The 15,009-nt window shown below is 55.8% G+C and overlaps 3 protein-coding genes across 3 annotated transcripts; 1 reads left to right on the forward strand and 2 right to left on the reverse strand.

Annotated features, from left to right (window-relative positions):
- Nucleotides 1-975: 975 nt before the first annotated feature.
- J7T55_006321 (uncharacterized protein) lies at nucleotides 976-4,904 on the reverse strand (the record flags this gene model as incomplete). Its single annotated transcript, XM_053143021.1, has 6 exons — nucleotides 976-1,608; nucleotides 1,677-2,476; nucleotides 2,577-2,785; nucleotides 3,468-4,323; nucleotides 4,408-4,717; nucleotides 4,782-4,904. 6 exons carry the CDS (start codon nucleotides 4,902-4,904, stop codon nucleotides 976-978), a joined length of 2,931 nt encoding a protein of 976 aa, XP_053001087.1.
- A 4,749-nt stretch (nucleotides 4,905-9,653) lies between these two features.
- On the forward strand, nucleotides 9,654-11,402 carry J7T55_006322 (beta (1-3) glucanosyltransferase; the record flags this gene model as incomplete). Its single annotated transcript, XM_053143033.1, has 5 exons — nucleotides 9,654-9,759; nucleotides 9,819-10,045; nucleotides 10,142-10,194; nucleotides 10,299-10,731; nucleotides 10,896-11,402. The coding sequence occupies 5 exons, from the start codon at nucleotides 9,654-9,656 to the stop codon at nucleotides 11,400-11,402; spliced, it is 1,326 nt and encodes a 441-aa protein (XP_053001088.1).
- A 690-nt stretch (nucleotides 11,403-12,092) lies between these two features.
- Nucleotides 12,093-14,057, reverse strand: J7T55_006323 (uncharacterized protein; the record flags this gene model as incomplete). Its single annotated transcript, XM_053143044.1, has 1 exon — nucleotides 12,093-14,057. The coding sequence occupies one exon, from the start codon at nucleotides 14,055-14,057 to the stop codon at nucleotides 12,093-12,095; it is 1,965 nt and encodes a 654-aa protein (XP_053001089.1).
- Between the last annotated feature and the right edge of the window lie 952 nt (nucleotides 14,058-15,009).

The raw sequence follows: 15,009 nt of genomic DNA on the forward strand, positions 1-15,009 counted from the left end.
CGCCCCACGACCACAGCAGCACGGTCAGGCAGGTTCTGCAGCTTTCCAAGGTTCTGTCTTTTGATGGGTGGATCTGGAGTGGTATCTCGTTGCCCGACGCAGTGGTACAACAGACGGCAGCCATGCAGGGACAGTCGCAACATGGCGACATATTCTATCTCAGACACACCTGTGTCAAAATTTCAGCATGCTGCACCGTCATCGATATCATCGTCATGCACACTCTAATCCAAACTCTAAGGATTACATGATCTACCAAGCTCGAGATAGACGAGAGATTGCCTTCAGACCCGGAGCCGGGACCAGGACCAGCTCCCGACCCGAGATGACAAGCCACACACCCTCGCTGCTCGCGTTTGACAGGATCTACCACCGTACGTCAAAGCCTGCTTGTTGGAGCCTCGGCCCCCAAGGAAAATGTCTGCCACGCTGCCACGGCACGGAAGTAAAAGTAAACAACCCCGGCACCCCGGCTTACTCAACGACCCGGCAAAGGATTTGTCTTGCAATGCGATCCCGACTCGGATACTCCGCGGCCAGATGTGCAATGCCCAGCTGCCTGCCAAACTCAGCCTCAGCCTGTTTTCAAAGACAGGCCAAAAATATGATATTGATGAAAAACCAGACCCGGTTTCTCCCTCCCTACGTACCATCTTGGATGACTGGGTGGCATACATGATTCGATCCAGGGGCAAAGTCGAGAATCGGCGTTAGGCCTTTTGCCGGTGCTTACCGTTCAAATCCGTCTCCCGGTATCCATCTTCTCCTTTTTGTTGGACCACCCCTGCCGCCGTGGGTATTTTTACAAAGCATGCGAGGCCTAGTGGCTCCATTCCCACTTCTATCCGCATGCGCGGTACTGCAACGTCGTGAGGAACCCGCCCCACCGCGCGATGTGGGCGGTTCGTAAGTAGCGGGTGGAGCAACGTGGTATCAGAAGTTTCTATAGACACCGCTGGTAGTGTATGAATAACCTCATCGGGCATCAACGCCCCAGTCATCCCTCTCTAGAAGAGCCGCCGCCTCCTCTAGGCTCAGCCCGTTCGTCTCTGGGTACACGCGGTACACCATCCAGTTGCCCGCCACGCAGACTGCCGCGTAAAGTACAAATGTCCACGTCGGTGACAGCGCGTCCATCAGCGGTAAAAAGCTCAGCCCGACCACGAAGTTGGCCGCCCAGCACGTCGCCGTTGCCGCCCCGCTGCCCAGCGACCGGACGCTTAGCGAGAACAGCTCGCTCTGCATCCACGGCACGTTGCCCAGCCCAATGGCGTACGCTGCGACGTACAGCATTATGGAAGTCAGAATCACCACCGCCGCCCCGTGGTTCGAGGCTGGCGCCGGCGAGGGCGGCGCGCCGCTCGTGTCGTCCCCAAAAGTTGACGTCGACAGCTTCATCATCGAGAACCCCCATGCTGAGAGGAGTAGCCCTAGGATCATAAAGGGAATCGAGTAGAGCAGGATCCGCCTCCGGCCGACCTTGTCGATGACCATTAGTGCGACCACCGTGAAGAGCATGTTCGTGACCGCGACCACCATCGACGTAAGCGTCGGGCTGTCAAACCCAAGAAGCTTGAAGATCGTGGCCGAGAAGTACATCAGCGAGTTCTGTAGAGCGCCGTGGTCAGCCGCAAGCACGCGCGTAGCCGTCCAAGGCTGGTAGACCGTAGACTCACAAATCCACACAGCTGCTGCAGGCCCTGCAGCAGGCATGCAATAGCCAGAGCCCGGCGGTTCCTCCGCACGGCGAGCAGCTCGTCCCAGCCGTCGAGCCACTGGGACCTGGCCGCGAGCGCGGGGGACCTGCGGCGCGCCTTCTGCGCCTGCTCCTCCTCGCGCACCTCGGCCTCGATGTCCTTGAGCACCACGTCCGCCTCGGCGCCGGCGCCGGGCCCGCTGCCGGCCACGCGTCGGACCACGGCGCGCGCCTCGCCCACCCGCCCGGCCTTGACCAGCCACCTCGGCGTCTCGGGCATGCCGGCCACGAGCGCCAGCTGCAGCGCGGCGGGCGCGGCGCCGAGCCCGACCATCCAGCGCCAGCCCGTCTCGGGCGCCGCGAACTCGGCGAAGGCCCACCCTACTACATATGCCACTACCTGTCCCAGGGTAACAAAGAAGATATTCATAGTAACAACGCGCCCGCGGAACGCTGCTGGCGATAGCTCTGCCAGGTACAGTGGCACGACGAAGGAGGCGGCGCCCACTGCCGCGCCGACGACGGCCCTGCCCACAATCATGAGAGACACAGTGGCGCTGGACGCCTGCAGCGCCGAGCCCAGGACGAAGAGCAGGTCCGCCAGCAGGATGACGCGTTTCCGGCCTAGGCGGTCGGCGAGTACGGAGGAGGCAGGGGAGATGAGGAGGGCGAATAAGGCGGTCGCGGAGGTGATGACTGACTTGTCGAAGGAGGTGAGCGGTCGGTTGGAGAGGGAGGTGTCGATCGAGACGAGGGTTGCTGAGATGACGCCCGTGTCGTCTGGTTGGGGTGTTCTTGTTAGCCAGGAGAAGGGAGCTTCTTGTGCTACGGAATCAGGGCATAGGGAGGACGTTATCGAAGCATAGGGATTATTTCGTACATCCAAACAGAAGCCCGCCTATTCCGGCCGAGAAGGTCAACAGCCACATGAACAAGCCCGGCGACGAGGCCTTGCCAGCCTCGAGCGAGGCTGCTTGTCCGACGGCATCGTCGAGGCCGTCTTCGTAGTCTTCCTCACGGTCCCGGTTGGATATCAAGGGGGCCTGCTGCTGGTTGTCCGGGTGGTCCATTTTCCATGTGCGATAGTCGCTATCGCCAGTAGCCAAGCACAACGGTTCCCATCTGGTACAAGTGATACTAGGACAGGTTGAAGCGTGAGGTTGTGACCCGTAGTCTGGTTGGTTGGCGTTGTTTAAAGATGCAGGTTCAGGGGCACCGAACAAATGCCGAGGACCCTTGGTCCCGAGACTCCGGCACGCGACGCTGTCTTGGCCAATTATGGATCATGTTGGCGACATTCGGGGACCCGCTTCCCTGTACTGTAGTATTCTTGTTTACCTGTTCAAACTCTAGCATTTGTTATACTACTTTGGCTAATACCATGCCGCGCGTACAATACTGTCTACTAGTACGCCTCTTGTCTGGAGTTCCTGCGGAAATCTATTGTTGCCCCAAATCAAGTGTTCCATCAAGCGCTGTATCCCACCCCTGACCATGCGATCAGCATTCAATGCTCCACCTCCAAATATTCCTCAGACGCAATCCTGATAGATCTCAGGGGGTATAATGCGGTAGGGACTGGATGTTCACCTTTTGAAGTAAAGAAAGAAGAGAAGAGAAGGAAAGAAAGTCGCCTGTGTAACAACGCCGATAAACACCAAGCCAGCTTGTAAACCATGGTCCTCCAAAAGTGCAAAAGAGCAATAGCGATTAATGCTGTCATAAAACCTTCATCACCGGAATGAAAAGAGACACCACGGTAAGGACCGACGATAGCGCACCGCCCCAGCATATCGAAAGAAAGACCGTCCGGTCCTGAAGCATCTTGATGTTCCTATTCCGCGTCTTGACGGCGTCGTCCCAGATCTTGCGGGTCAGCGGCTTAGCCTGGTATGCCTTGACGAAGGCCCTCCTCCTGTATTTATTCGCGGGGCCGAAAGTCTGCATACTCGGCTTGCGCAGCGGGTCGTCATTGCGGCTCGACGACAGCCGGCTCGTGACTCGGATCGCGGTACCGAACGCGGGCTGCTTCGACCGCCGCCTGTCATTGTCCGAGCTGATGTGCGTCGTCACCTCAGCTGCCGAGTTGAGCTCATGGCCGTGGTCGTCTGCGTCAACTTCTTCATCGAGTTGTTCTTGTTCCCATGGTCGGAGTTGGCGGAGGCTTCTTATTTGTAGAAGGAGACACAGCCCTTGTATTGCTGCTATTAGAATGGTGAAGCTGGGCCACCATAGTATTATGCTCAGCACGCGATAGAACTGAGAGAGGCTCGATAGAACCAGAACCTGGTTGGCCAGGAAGCCGATCATTATGATGATGAGAGCAATGACTCGAACAAATATGAGACGTGGTTTGTTGGCGTTTCGCTGGCTGTTACGCACAAAACGTGGATAGCAGTCAGACTTCAACAGGTCCTCTGCCGCGGTGAAGGCGCGCAGTAAAGCAGATGGGTGCGTAGTTATGCTTGCAGCTTTTTGACAGGCCGCCAAATCCTCGTCTGATATGTCTAGGCGCCTCGGAGCCTGATTCGTAATGTATTGTTTGATGATCATATTCACCTCGTCGCGGAATGGTTGTCTCTGGTCTGAAGCTTGTTCGTCGATTGGGTTCGAATTGAGAGGCATTGCTGTGTGTGTTTGTCGTTGGGAGTTCTGTTGCGTAATATAGGGCGCTGGATTTCGTGTAGTTGCAGTCGGACCCCTCGACTCACTTATTCCAGAGCTGACTCTTGTCTCGCTTGTCCCTAATGACCAATTTGGGTGTTTCCTGGAGTTCACAACCTCCATGATGTTTAATATCTGGTTCAGTCTGTCACTCCCATCTCGTCTGTGAGTCTGCGCGGCAAGCCCTTTCTGCCCTCGTTGTCTGTCCGGCTCCCATGGCGGCGACAGTGACTTCTGCTGAGGTGACAGCTCGCTCCATCGCTCAATATAGTCGCAGTACCAGATGAAGAATTGCAGTAATTCCGCGTTACGGTTTTCATAGACCAAAAAGTCCATGAATTCGCCAAGAGAGCATGGCTGTAATAATGTTCAGCTCGAAAATGGTCGCCAACATGTGCCTTCTATGGGCCATTAGACTTACCGGTGCTGTCGTGTTCTTTACTACTTGTTCGAATGATAGCTCTGACGGAAGCTTCGACCGTCGTGAGGGTTTCCCATCCTCAATGTCGTGTATGTCTTTTGCGATTTCTGATTCCGAGAGCATGGTTGCTGAGTTGGAACTGTAGCATCAACAGACATTGACGAACAGACCTAGATGCATGAGCTCAAAGTGACAGGTCGCGACTCAGCTTGCATGACGCGGGATGCAGAATGTTGGAGGGAGCGGGTTACAGAATATGCCTTGGAAGCAGGGCAGGATGAACATAAAGCTGAGAAACACCTCGCACGTCCTCGAAAGCAAGGTACTACGTGAGGTTCAAAGCTCGGGGATGTCAGCGCGGAACTTGGTGGCAGCCATGCAGCACGAGTGACGCCCTGGTCCTGGACAGCCAGAAAGTCACCTGGCCGCGGTGAAAGTACCTTCGAAACTCCGCGCAACAGGATTGTGAGGGTCTTGGGGCAGTAGGTACTCTAATCATGGATAGGCTCAGTTCTGTTACCAGCTGCGTGTCGGTCTGGGATAACCTCAGGTGTCAGCCAAGCTGTCATCACGCGGCTCAAACCAGGCAGAAGTTGGGTTGCATATATATAATGTGAATTAATCACACCAATTGCTCTGGTATCACTCGATTCAGAAATAAGCCCCGTCTCTATAACATTGTGCCATATTGGAGGAGATCTCTTGAAGATCTGTCTTTCTTGCAGCGACGTGTCAGCGTGTCCCATGGCCGGGTAGGTCGGTGTGTGATCACCACCGCAATGATGCGGCCTACCCAGCCAGTCGCCTGGTTTGAATGGCGGATGTGTCCTCGGGATCGAACACGGACCAGGAAACATGATCATTCATGCGGCTGAAAACCCGGATGCGTGGAAGCCTCCGTAGCACTTGATGTCGGTGTCCTGGTTTCTGGAGGCGCCCCCCACAGCGTTTCAGCATGTGTTAAACCTAATCGGAGAGCGACTGGACCGCCAATCGTATCTTCCCACTGACAGCGCACTTTGGGTCGATGCCAACGGACGAAGGCGAGGTTCATGCAGTTCGGCGGACCGTGCAGCTGACAGGACTTTGACAGCTTGTAGCGTCCAGGCTGGGTTCAACGGCTTCAGGGCAATAGTCAAGCCCGTCCATTCGTTGCGTGATCCTTATGCGTGTTCAGCCCTGCCAGCGTCTGCCGAGTCTATGGTCCTGAACCTCTGGTCTCTGAACATCTCAGCCTGGGTTCCGGGTCGTCAGATAGGTGGGCAACCGGAATGACGGGTTGCCCGGTGGGAAGTTCAACTACGGAGATCCGTACAAGCCGACTCGCCGCTCGCCATCATTTACAGCATCGGTCGTGCTTTGTGGAGAGATGAGCCGCTCAGCCCGGTGCAGCCCAGGGGTAGTATACTTGAAACATCGTCAGTGACCCCGGATCAATCCGAACCACCTGGTCGCAATTGGGATGATAGCCTCTGCCCGTTACCACAGCAGCTTCTGACCCAGGTGACGTCTGTGCGCTAGCCTGTCCGGTTGGTTCAGCCGATCTTTGATCACCGAATCGCATGCGAGAAACGCCCCTGCAGTACCGCAGGATGCCGTTCAACGGTACCATCACGTCTCACATCTACCCCTGTTGCACTGAATATAAGCCAGGGTGACCGGCTATATGCCTCTTCTCAGTACGCACGAATTACCAAAGCCGGCGGTGACAGGAGGACAAAATGGAGGGTTCTAGGCCTGAGGTGATGTGAACACAGCCCACGTCGTTTTGTCCTACCCTCAATGAAAGCCCCGACGCGTCCAGGCTTGGCCCAGGCAGCTTTGCCACGCGATCCTCGACTGCACGTTCCATGCGAATTTCTGGTACCGCCACTTAAACGCAACGAAGATCTGAGTGGTGGCCAAGCCCTTGTTAGGTGCAAGCCACAGTTGCTGGCAAAGAGCAAGTGCTGCTAGAATGTGGCAGACCCGGTATGGCAGTTGGGAACCTGAAGGATTAGTGTGACTGACGCTACAACACCAAGTGTGAGGTGAGTTCATCACTGAGAGATCAAGAGGACTAAAGTCGGTTTGAGAGGAGGGGAGGGGGCAGGCCCTTGACGCTTGAATGTGAATCGTCTTTGGCTCCAAAAAATCTCCTAAGTTATCTCCATCGTCTCTCCGCGAAGTGAAACATGCCAGGTCGCTGGGTGATTGCAACCATTGAAGTTGGCAAATACTTCCTCCTTCATCACATCTCAGTGTCACGTTCAGAAGCGAGGTCGTCTCTCGCGGAAAGCGTGCGTGTGGTTCAGTCAGAAAGGGCGAGACGCGCAAGACTCTTGAGTGGACCGTGTTCTTCAACGAGCGTTGTTGGACTCCATGACTGTGGCATGAGCCACTTGATACCGAATGGACTGCCGCGCCATTCGTGACGTCTTCGAGCGATGGCACCTGTTCCTCGGCGCTGTCCTTAGTCCGGACAGACTTGGTGTTCAGAAACGGGTGGCATCAAAAACAGAGGCTGAGATGACATTCGTGGCTTGCCAGACCTGTCTCAGACATGAATGCACGAGACACGGCACACTAGATGGTTCTGAAAGCCGGCCACCACCGCATTCCTTCATTCGGCTCTGCTCATCACCGGCGGCCCGAATCAAGGCCTGCGGACGTAAGCTGTGGTACACTGAGCTGAGGTGTTCTTGTCTCATCGCCGGTCAACATGCGACAAGCAAGGAGAGAGGTCGGCTTTGCATAGATGGCGCCAGGATATCAAGGAGACAGTGATGGCAAGGCTTGTCCGCTTGGGCAGTCAGACTGCGGTGAATCGATACAAAAGCCGCATGCATGCCCTGAGAAATGATCGCCGGCAAGGCTCTTGTGCTTGGACTGGGCTGGGCTGTGCTGTTTCCTCAGGCAGACTGGCAGACTCATCAGCTTGGACGGATCTGCAAGCCTGAGCGGATCCATAAACACAGCATCTGGCATCTCTGCAATGCAACAGAGCGGCTGGCGGCATGGTGCATATGCAGAAACGCCAAATGCCAGCTGCCTGATTTTATCAACCAGGGTTCAGGTGGTGGCTTGTGGTGGCTGGTGGTCCGAATGCATGTGTGCGTATGTTGCAAGATGTCATGTCGTGGGACTGTCATGGCAGTCGTGGGCGATGGATCCCAGAAAATGATTTCTAATTGCTGTGTAGACTGTCCCAGAGACAGGTACATGATTGCTGGAGTTTGGATGCACGAAAAGTTTCCAATATAGTAATAAAACCTACCAGCTGGCCTATACCCAAGCTGACTTGTTCCGTAACCTGGGCAATCCGAGGTGATCGTCCAGTTAAGCTTCAGGGCAGACCCAAACCCCACGGGGAGGAGGACATGGGGGTCCCCCGATCCCTTCAATTTTGCGACCAGCACGCGCGGCGAAGACGAGGTTTAAAGCTGCGTCATTCCGGGCAGCTCAGGTGTCAAACTCAGGGCAAGCTCAGAGCAAGCTCAAGCTCAGCTGATAAATCCAGCTCACTGCAGCTGTCATGCGGATCAAACCGTGATGCAACGGGACGATGGCACCTTGCGGCTTCACATCAAGGGAGAGAGTTCGTCTATAGTATCTTCTTCTGGGCTCCATTCATTCATCAATTTCTATCTCTTTGCTAACCGCTGGCTCCTGCCCCCTTCACATTTTCATATTTGCAGGAGCTAGGGTACCAGCCAAGAAGGGCAGTCACCTCTCGAATTGACCAACCACCTGAGCCACAGCCAGCCAGTCCTGCCAGTCCTGCCAGTCCATCCCAGCCCAGCCCAGTCCAGCCCACGGATCGGTCGATTGGTTTCTGCTCCTGCTGCTTGCAGTCTCTGCCCTGGTTCGACGCCGGGATATCGCCTCTGATCTAACCTGCCTTGTACAAGCACGAGCGACGCATACACGTGTAATGAAAGGAGCTTGCACCTGCAGTTGATCTGCAATTCAGCCAGCTCCCGGCAGCTGCCCGCCCCACAGGTGCGAAACGTGCGGGTGCGTGTGTTTTCGTTCCCTGGGAGCTTGTGACTGCTGCTGCTGCTGCTCTTGACTTCTTCTAGACTACCACGATCACCACGGCCGTACGCTATGTAGACTACTCAGCTCTTGGCTGGTTGAGGACACCAATGAGGGCCTCCCAGAAATATACATGCAACTCACCGGTGATGACTGTTGGTGATTGTGCAAGCAAGCACTCGGACGTCTGGAGCGATTGTACGGAAATCAACCAGCACAAAAGCAGCACAAGATAGGGAGAGGAAACCAAGGTCTGCTAGCACGGTGGCAAGGGTAGGTAGGTCCAACCACGTCAACAACGTCGTGCAATTCTAGCAATCCTGCTGCGCGCTGTGTCGTTGCCAACAATTTGTGCATCTCCCCGTCCACCACTGTGTCTGCGTGCCTGTCCCTTCTTCTGTGTAGGTTTGCGTCCCACGCCTGTCACTCCCGTTGACTTTCTCTCCAACATCGGCACCTTCTTGATCCTTCTTTCTGTATATTTGTTGGATGCTATTTGCGTGCACTGCACTGTACCTTCGCGCCATCCACCTTTTCTTTCCCCCTCGACCTTGAGCGGGTCTGTGACCGGGGAAGGAGACGCCCACCCACCTGTCCTTGCAAGGTCCCCATCATCGTTCGACCCTCATCGATCCGAACACTCGTTGGCCGGTCTGCATACTTGAGTTTCTTGGGCTTCCCATTTTGCGACTTTCCCCTGCCAACTTCACTCAATAAGCTTCGATTGTTGTAACCTTTTGGTACGCCCATCGAACATTGAGAACATTCGCGACCAGGCACCATCCTTACTCACCCGTGTCGTCGCATCACGCTCACTTGGATACCCCTTTTGGACGGCACCATTCCAAATACACCATGAGACTCTCATACGCCGTGTCCCTTGCCCTCATGGGCGCCGTGCACGCGGCCGTCTCAACCATCTCGGCCTATGGCAACAAGTTCTTTTACGAGAACGGAACCCGTAACGTGCCCTCTGACCCTGCCCACATCAGAATTGATGGACTGATCATGTCGAAACAGAATTCTTCCTCAAGGGTGTCGCCTACCAGCTCACGGAGGACGATCCCCTGGTCGACTCGGAGCAATGCGCTCGCGATGCGGCGTTGATGCGCGAGCTTGGAGCAAACTCGATCCGGGTCTATCACGTTGACGCCTCCAAGGACCACTCAGACTGCATGTCCACCTTGGCCGATGCTGGCATCTATCTCCTCGTTGATCTCGACACCTTCGATACTTACATACTCCCGGTACGGCCCGTCCCCCGTCCCCCCGGTGTGGATCTCATTCTTGTCTTTCTTGGCTGGTCCTTGGCCACTGACTAACATGCAAATACCGTCTTGCAGACTAGCCCATGGTGGAACCAGACCCAGTACGAACGGTTCACCGAGGTTATAGAGTACGTACGAATCTATTGCTGCTCCAGTGCCCCATCCCATGCCTGGGAGGATTTGCTTCATGTCCTCGCTTGGGTATTCAAAACATGTAGCTGACTCTTTGCAGTGAGTTCCAGAAGTACGACAATACTCTTGGTTTCTTCGTTGGAAATGAGGTTATTGCTCAAGCGTCGCAGAGCTTAGCCGCTCCATTTATCAAGGCTGCTGCCCGTGATATGAAAGCATACCGCAACTCGAAGGGCTATCGCAATATCCCCGTCGGCTACTCTGCGGCTGACATCGCTGAGTTGCGGCCCATGCTGCAAGACTTTCTGACCTGCGGTGGAAATGATTCAGACACTATCGACTTCTTCTCACTGAACAGCTACGAATGGTGTGGCGAAGTGGACTACCAGACATCCGGCTATTCAAACCTTGAGGCCGGAGCTGCCAACTTCCCTGTCCCCATCTTCTTTTCCGAGACTGGTTGCAACACCGTTCGGCCTCGCACGTTTGAAGATCAGGCTGCGATATTTGGCAAAGAGATGATTAACGACTGGGTTTGTCTCCCCCCCCCCCCCCCCAAATTCTCTACATGGTATCTTGAAAAAGGGAAGAATGAATAGAGACGGGGAAAAGTTCGGAGTCGCTGACTCAACTGAAACACCTTATTGGGTTGATTGGAGTATTAAGGACGTGAAGCTCTACTGACACGTCATCGCAGAGCGGCTCGATAATCTACGAATGGATTGAAGAGACAAACGATTATGGCCTGATCTCGTACGGGGCTCCTGCCGATCCCACAGCTACAGGCAGCAACATCGTAGCCGGCTACACTAGACAAGGCACTCCAACGCCTGTGTCTCCGGATTTTTCCAATTTGAAGGCGCAGTGGGCCACGCTCAACCCAACGGGCATAATGAGCTCAGACATGGATACTAAGTCCTTGTCTACGCGATCTTGCCCCGCCTCGAGCACCGGCACTGCGGCTTGGCTCCCCAACGGCGATGTCCAGCTTCCCACAGTCGGCGAGACGTTGTTCGGAACCACCTACACGACGTCTGTGCCATCTGGAGCAGTGCCTTCTAATGGCGCGCCAGTCGCCAACTCGACAAGCGGCTCAGCTTCTGCCACGTCGAGCTCGAAGAGTCCTGCAAGCCCGAATACGCAGATTACGAAAATGACTGCCGCACTCTTGGGTCTTCTGTTGTCCTTCACGCTAGTGCTGTGATCAGGTCGGTCTCGGAGAGCCTAGCAGCTGGAAGTTGCCTGCTCAAGACATTTGCGCATACATACATACGATGATTCCGTTCTTCTAATCACGACCCGAGCCATTATCTGTTAGATGTTGCGTGGAAGACATTGCACGATTGGCCACACATCCCATCTCACTCATGCCCGTTTACCATGGCAAGACGATGTTATTCGAAACGAAGTGTTATGGCTTGGCTTCATCAACGAACATAGAGATGAGCCTTGATGGAGGGCATTGGTATTATAAAAAGGAAAAGATAGAGCGATGGGGATTTTACACACTCAGGCCTCGGAGAAACATAGTGATTGTGGTCGTTTGGGGCATCACTTGGAGCAACTGGCTGGGGTTCTAGAGTAGACAGTCTAACCTCAAAAGACGCCAAGAACATGAAAGCTGTCATTAATTATGAAATCTGTAGTTAAGATAACGGGCGAGTGGTTGGCTCCTTGCGCGACTGAGCGAGTGATCGCTAAGGTGGAAGCCGCCCCGAAAAGCCACGAGCATTCTGTATTGTGCGGCATCGAGCACAAGATATCATCAATCTTGCTAATCCTACAAATCAATCGTCAAGCATTAAATATTCAGATCTTGACAGTGGTGCAAAGAAGTCACTCGTCTGTAGGTATATCAGCTTCAGCGGCCCGGTTCAACAACCCAATCTGTATGCTATGAAGCCTGCCACGGCCTTGACCTATTAATGCGCAGGTTCTGAATGGCCTTCAGCCCGCTGCTCAGCTCCCACCGCTCTCCCTGGCCCTGACCCTGGCCGTGATCACTACTCTTGCTCCCAGAACTGTCGTCACTGGTCTTCCGCCTGTGATCCCGCTGCCCGACGATGACTGGTAGATTGCTGCTGCTGCTTCGCTTCCCAAACCTGGCCGTACTCGGAGTGATAGGAGGCTCGTAACTACCACGACCGGCGCCATCATCATCATCGTCGTCGTCATCATCCTCATGCTCATAGAAGCTCGAAGGGTTCGAGAACGACGCGATTGTCGTAGCCGCAGTCGTCGCCGCCGTCGGCCCCTCCTCAGGCGTCGACGCCTCCTCAATAGTCGTCATGACGCTGTTCCGGCCCGTGCTGATGGCGCCGGCGGGCACAAGGTCCCAGGCGTCGTACTGGTGCACGCAGTGCGGCTCCGCGATGCCGCACGCCTGCGTCAGGATCTGGTACGTCTGGCGCTGGACGCCAAAGGCCGAGGGGCGGTCCGACGGCTGCGGCGACAGCATGCCCGCCACGACCTGCAGCAGGGGCACCACGCCCCCGAACACGCGGCCCTTGTCGCTGCCGTCGGCCTTCTTGGACGCGTCCTTGGCCAGCCCCGCCATCCACCCCTCCACCTGGCCCAGGTTCTTGTGGAACGACGAGTCCAGCACCGCGCCGCCGCGCCCGGCGTTCTTGTGCTTCGCGCTGCGGTGCGACGCGAAGGCGCCCGCCGACCGCTTCAGCAGCCCGTGGCTCAGGAGCTCCAGGATCACGCAGCCCAGGGCGAAGATGTCTGCCGCCTGCGGGTCGAGGCGGGGGCCGGGGTCCGACCGGGGTATTGCTGCCGCCGGAGGCGTCCTGTGCTCGGTGTGGCCGCTCTTGCCGCTTCTGATGGAGGGCGCGGCGGACCGGGATGAGGATGGGGCGGATGCCTTGATCCGCGGCGTCGTTGGGGATTTGCTCGGCTTGGGCCACCGCTCCGGCGCGGCGTAGTCGTATGATTCTTTGTCGAAGAAGCCCCCCTGGCTTGAGGAGGCGTCAGGGCTCAGCTGTGAGGACCCGGAGAGAAGGATGTGGTTGTTGTGGGTGAAGGAGATTGTGGACGGCTTGATGTTGCCAAGCCATCGGCCTCTGCTGTGGACGTAGCAGAGAGTGTCGACGAGGCACTGGATCCAGTCCAGGACCAGCCTTCTCTTGGCTGTCTTGTCGACATTTTTGATTGATTGTGGTGTGTTCGTTAAATATGAACTGAGTTTGTACTCGCTCACCGGTGTGAACAAGACGTATCCGAATCCCTGGTGGATATAAGAGGCCCAATACGACACGATGTGGTCGTTCTGAAGGTCCTGGATTGAGTTGATTTCGTACATCAGATCCTCGCGGGACAGGCACCCCTGGTCATACCCTATGAGGAATCGACGTCTGCAGAAGACTTCGCCAGGGACATTCGGGAGTCCGACCCTATCTATATCATTGCTTTGTGTCAACCCGGGCCTCCTATCGTATACATCGAGAGGCACGATTTCCTCATCCTGGTAGTCAACGTGCTCGCCCTTCCTAACCGGCCTGAGCAGATAGTGGAACTGCCGGTCAAAGAATCTCCTTTCTGCTTTGAAATCCTTAGTGGCCGTCAAGCAGAGCCTCTCGACCTGGTCCAGGGCGATGGGCAAGTCGTCATCCTCCCAGGAGTCGTCAATTACGCCGAATATCTGGTCCGGGACGCCGAGGTCGACGAGGATCAGGAACAGCCGTTTGGCATGGCCCTCTATCCACTCCCAATACGTGCAGTCGGTGAGACCGTCACCAAAAGCCAAGGGCTTATCCAAGCGCTCAATCTCATCAGCAAGGAGATGCGAGTGGACGAATTGCCTCGTTACTGTCCTTTCGATGCGTGCTGTGTCGAACCGCGACATGACTCGATCCATGACGGGCTACTGGCCACGAACGTGTTTCTACCCGTAGGGCTGAACAAGGGAGTATGGGCATTGACCCGCCTCGTTGTCACATCTGCTGGGTAGGATATGGGGCCAACGGCGACCAGCAGCAGGTAAGTAACAGAGGGGTGGGTTACTTCGGGTGGGAGCGAAGAACACCGCGGGTGACGATGACGGACGGAGAGCAGCCTGCGCGCGTCTTGGATATATGACCGGCAACCCGACCAGCGAACTGCTGATAACGAGTCGGGTGACATGTAAGCAAAGTATGCGAGATCGTCGAGTCCACCGAAAGGCAGCAGAGCCCGCCAGGTCCGAGAACGATATGGGAGAGCCAGGGCCAGATACAAGATTACTAGTTTCCAAGGTTCAAGGGGAGAAGTTGTTCCCGGGTCTGGCCTTTTCTCTGCTTCTCCCATGCAGGAAGCGGAAGGACACCGGCTTGTTTGCTTTTGACATGATGATGAAGACGGCGAACTATTACTTCTGGACCGTTCAGCATGAGATGTCTAACAGTACGGGCTAGGGGTGCGGACAAGGGTGAGACGACCTCTGAAAGCTTGACGTCGCTGGACGAGGCCATAGCAGTTCAGCCGGGCGGGCTCCACCAGGATGGGTGCTCCAAAGCCGTTCCAACTGCCATGCGGACAAGGGTGGCGCTCCTTCGAGCAGGGCAGGGCAGTGGCCGTAGATAAGGGGATGGGCCTCTCAGCCTCTCGCGCTCCCGCGCGGTGAGTCGCGGCTTTACCAACCGATTCCTCACACAGGCCGTCACCTTGGCCCTTTATCACCGTTTCCATAAGGGTGGGACCGATTCTGCGGGATGCTGGACACCCTCCCGCTTTGCTCTGCTGTTTCGCAGTCCCTTGGCGGCGAACTCTATTGCTTCCGAGGTGCAACCTAGCACACGGTACGGTATATTATGTTGCAACGAGGACAGCCG

The sequence above is a fragment of the Diaporthe amygdali genome (assembly GCF_026229845.1).
Source record: "Diaporthe amygdali strain CAA958 chromosome Unknown NODE_1_length_4327563_cov_65_473760, whole genome shotgun sequence".
Lineage (NCBI taxonomy): Eukaryota > Fungi > Ascomycota > Sordariomycetes > Diaporthales > Diaporthaceae > Diaporthe > Diaporthe amygdali.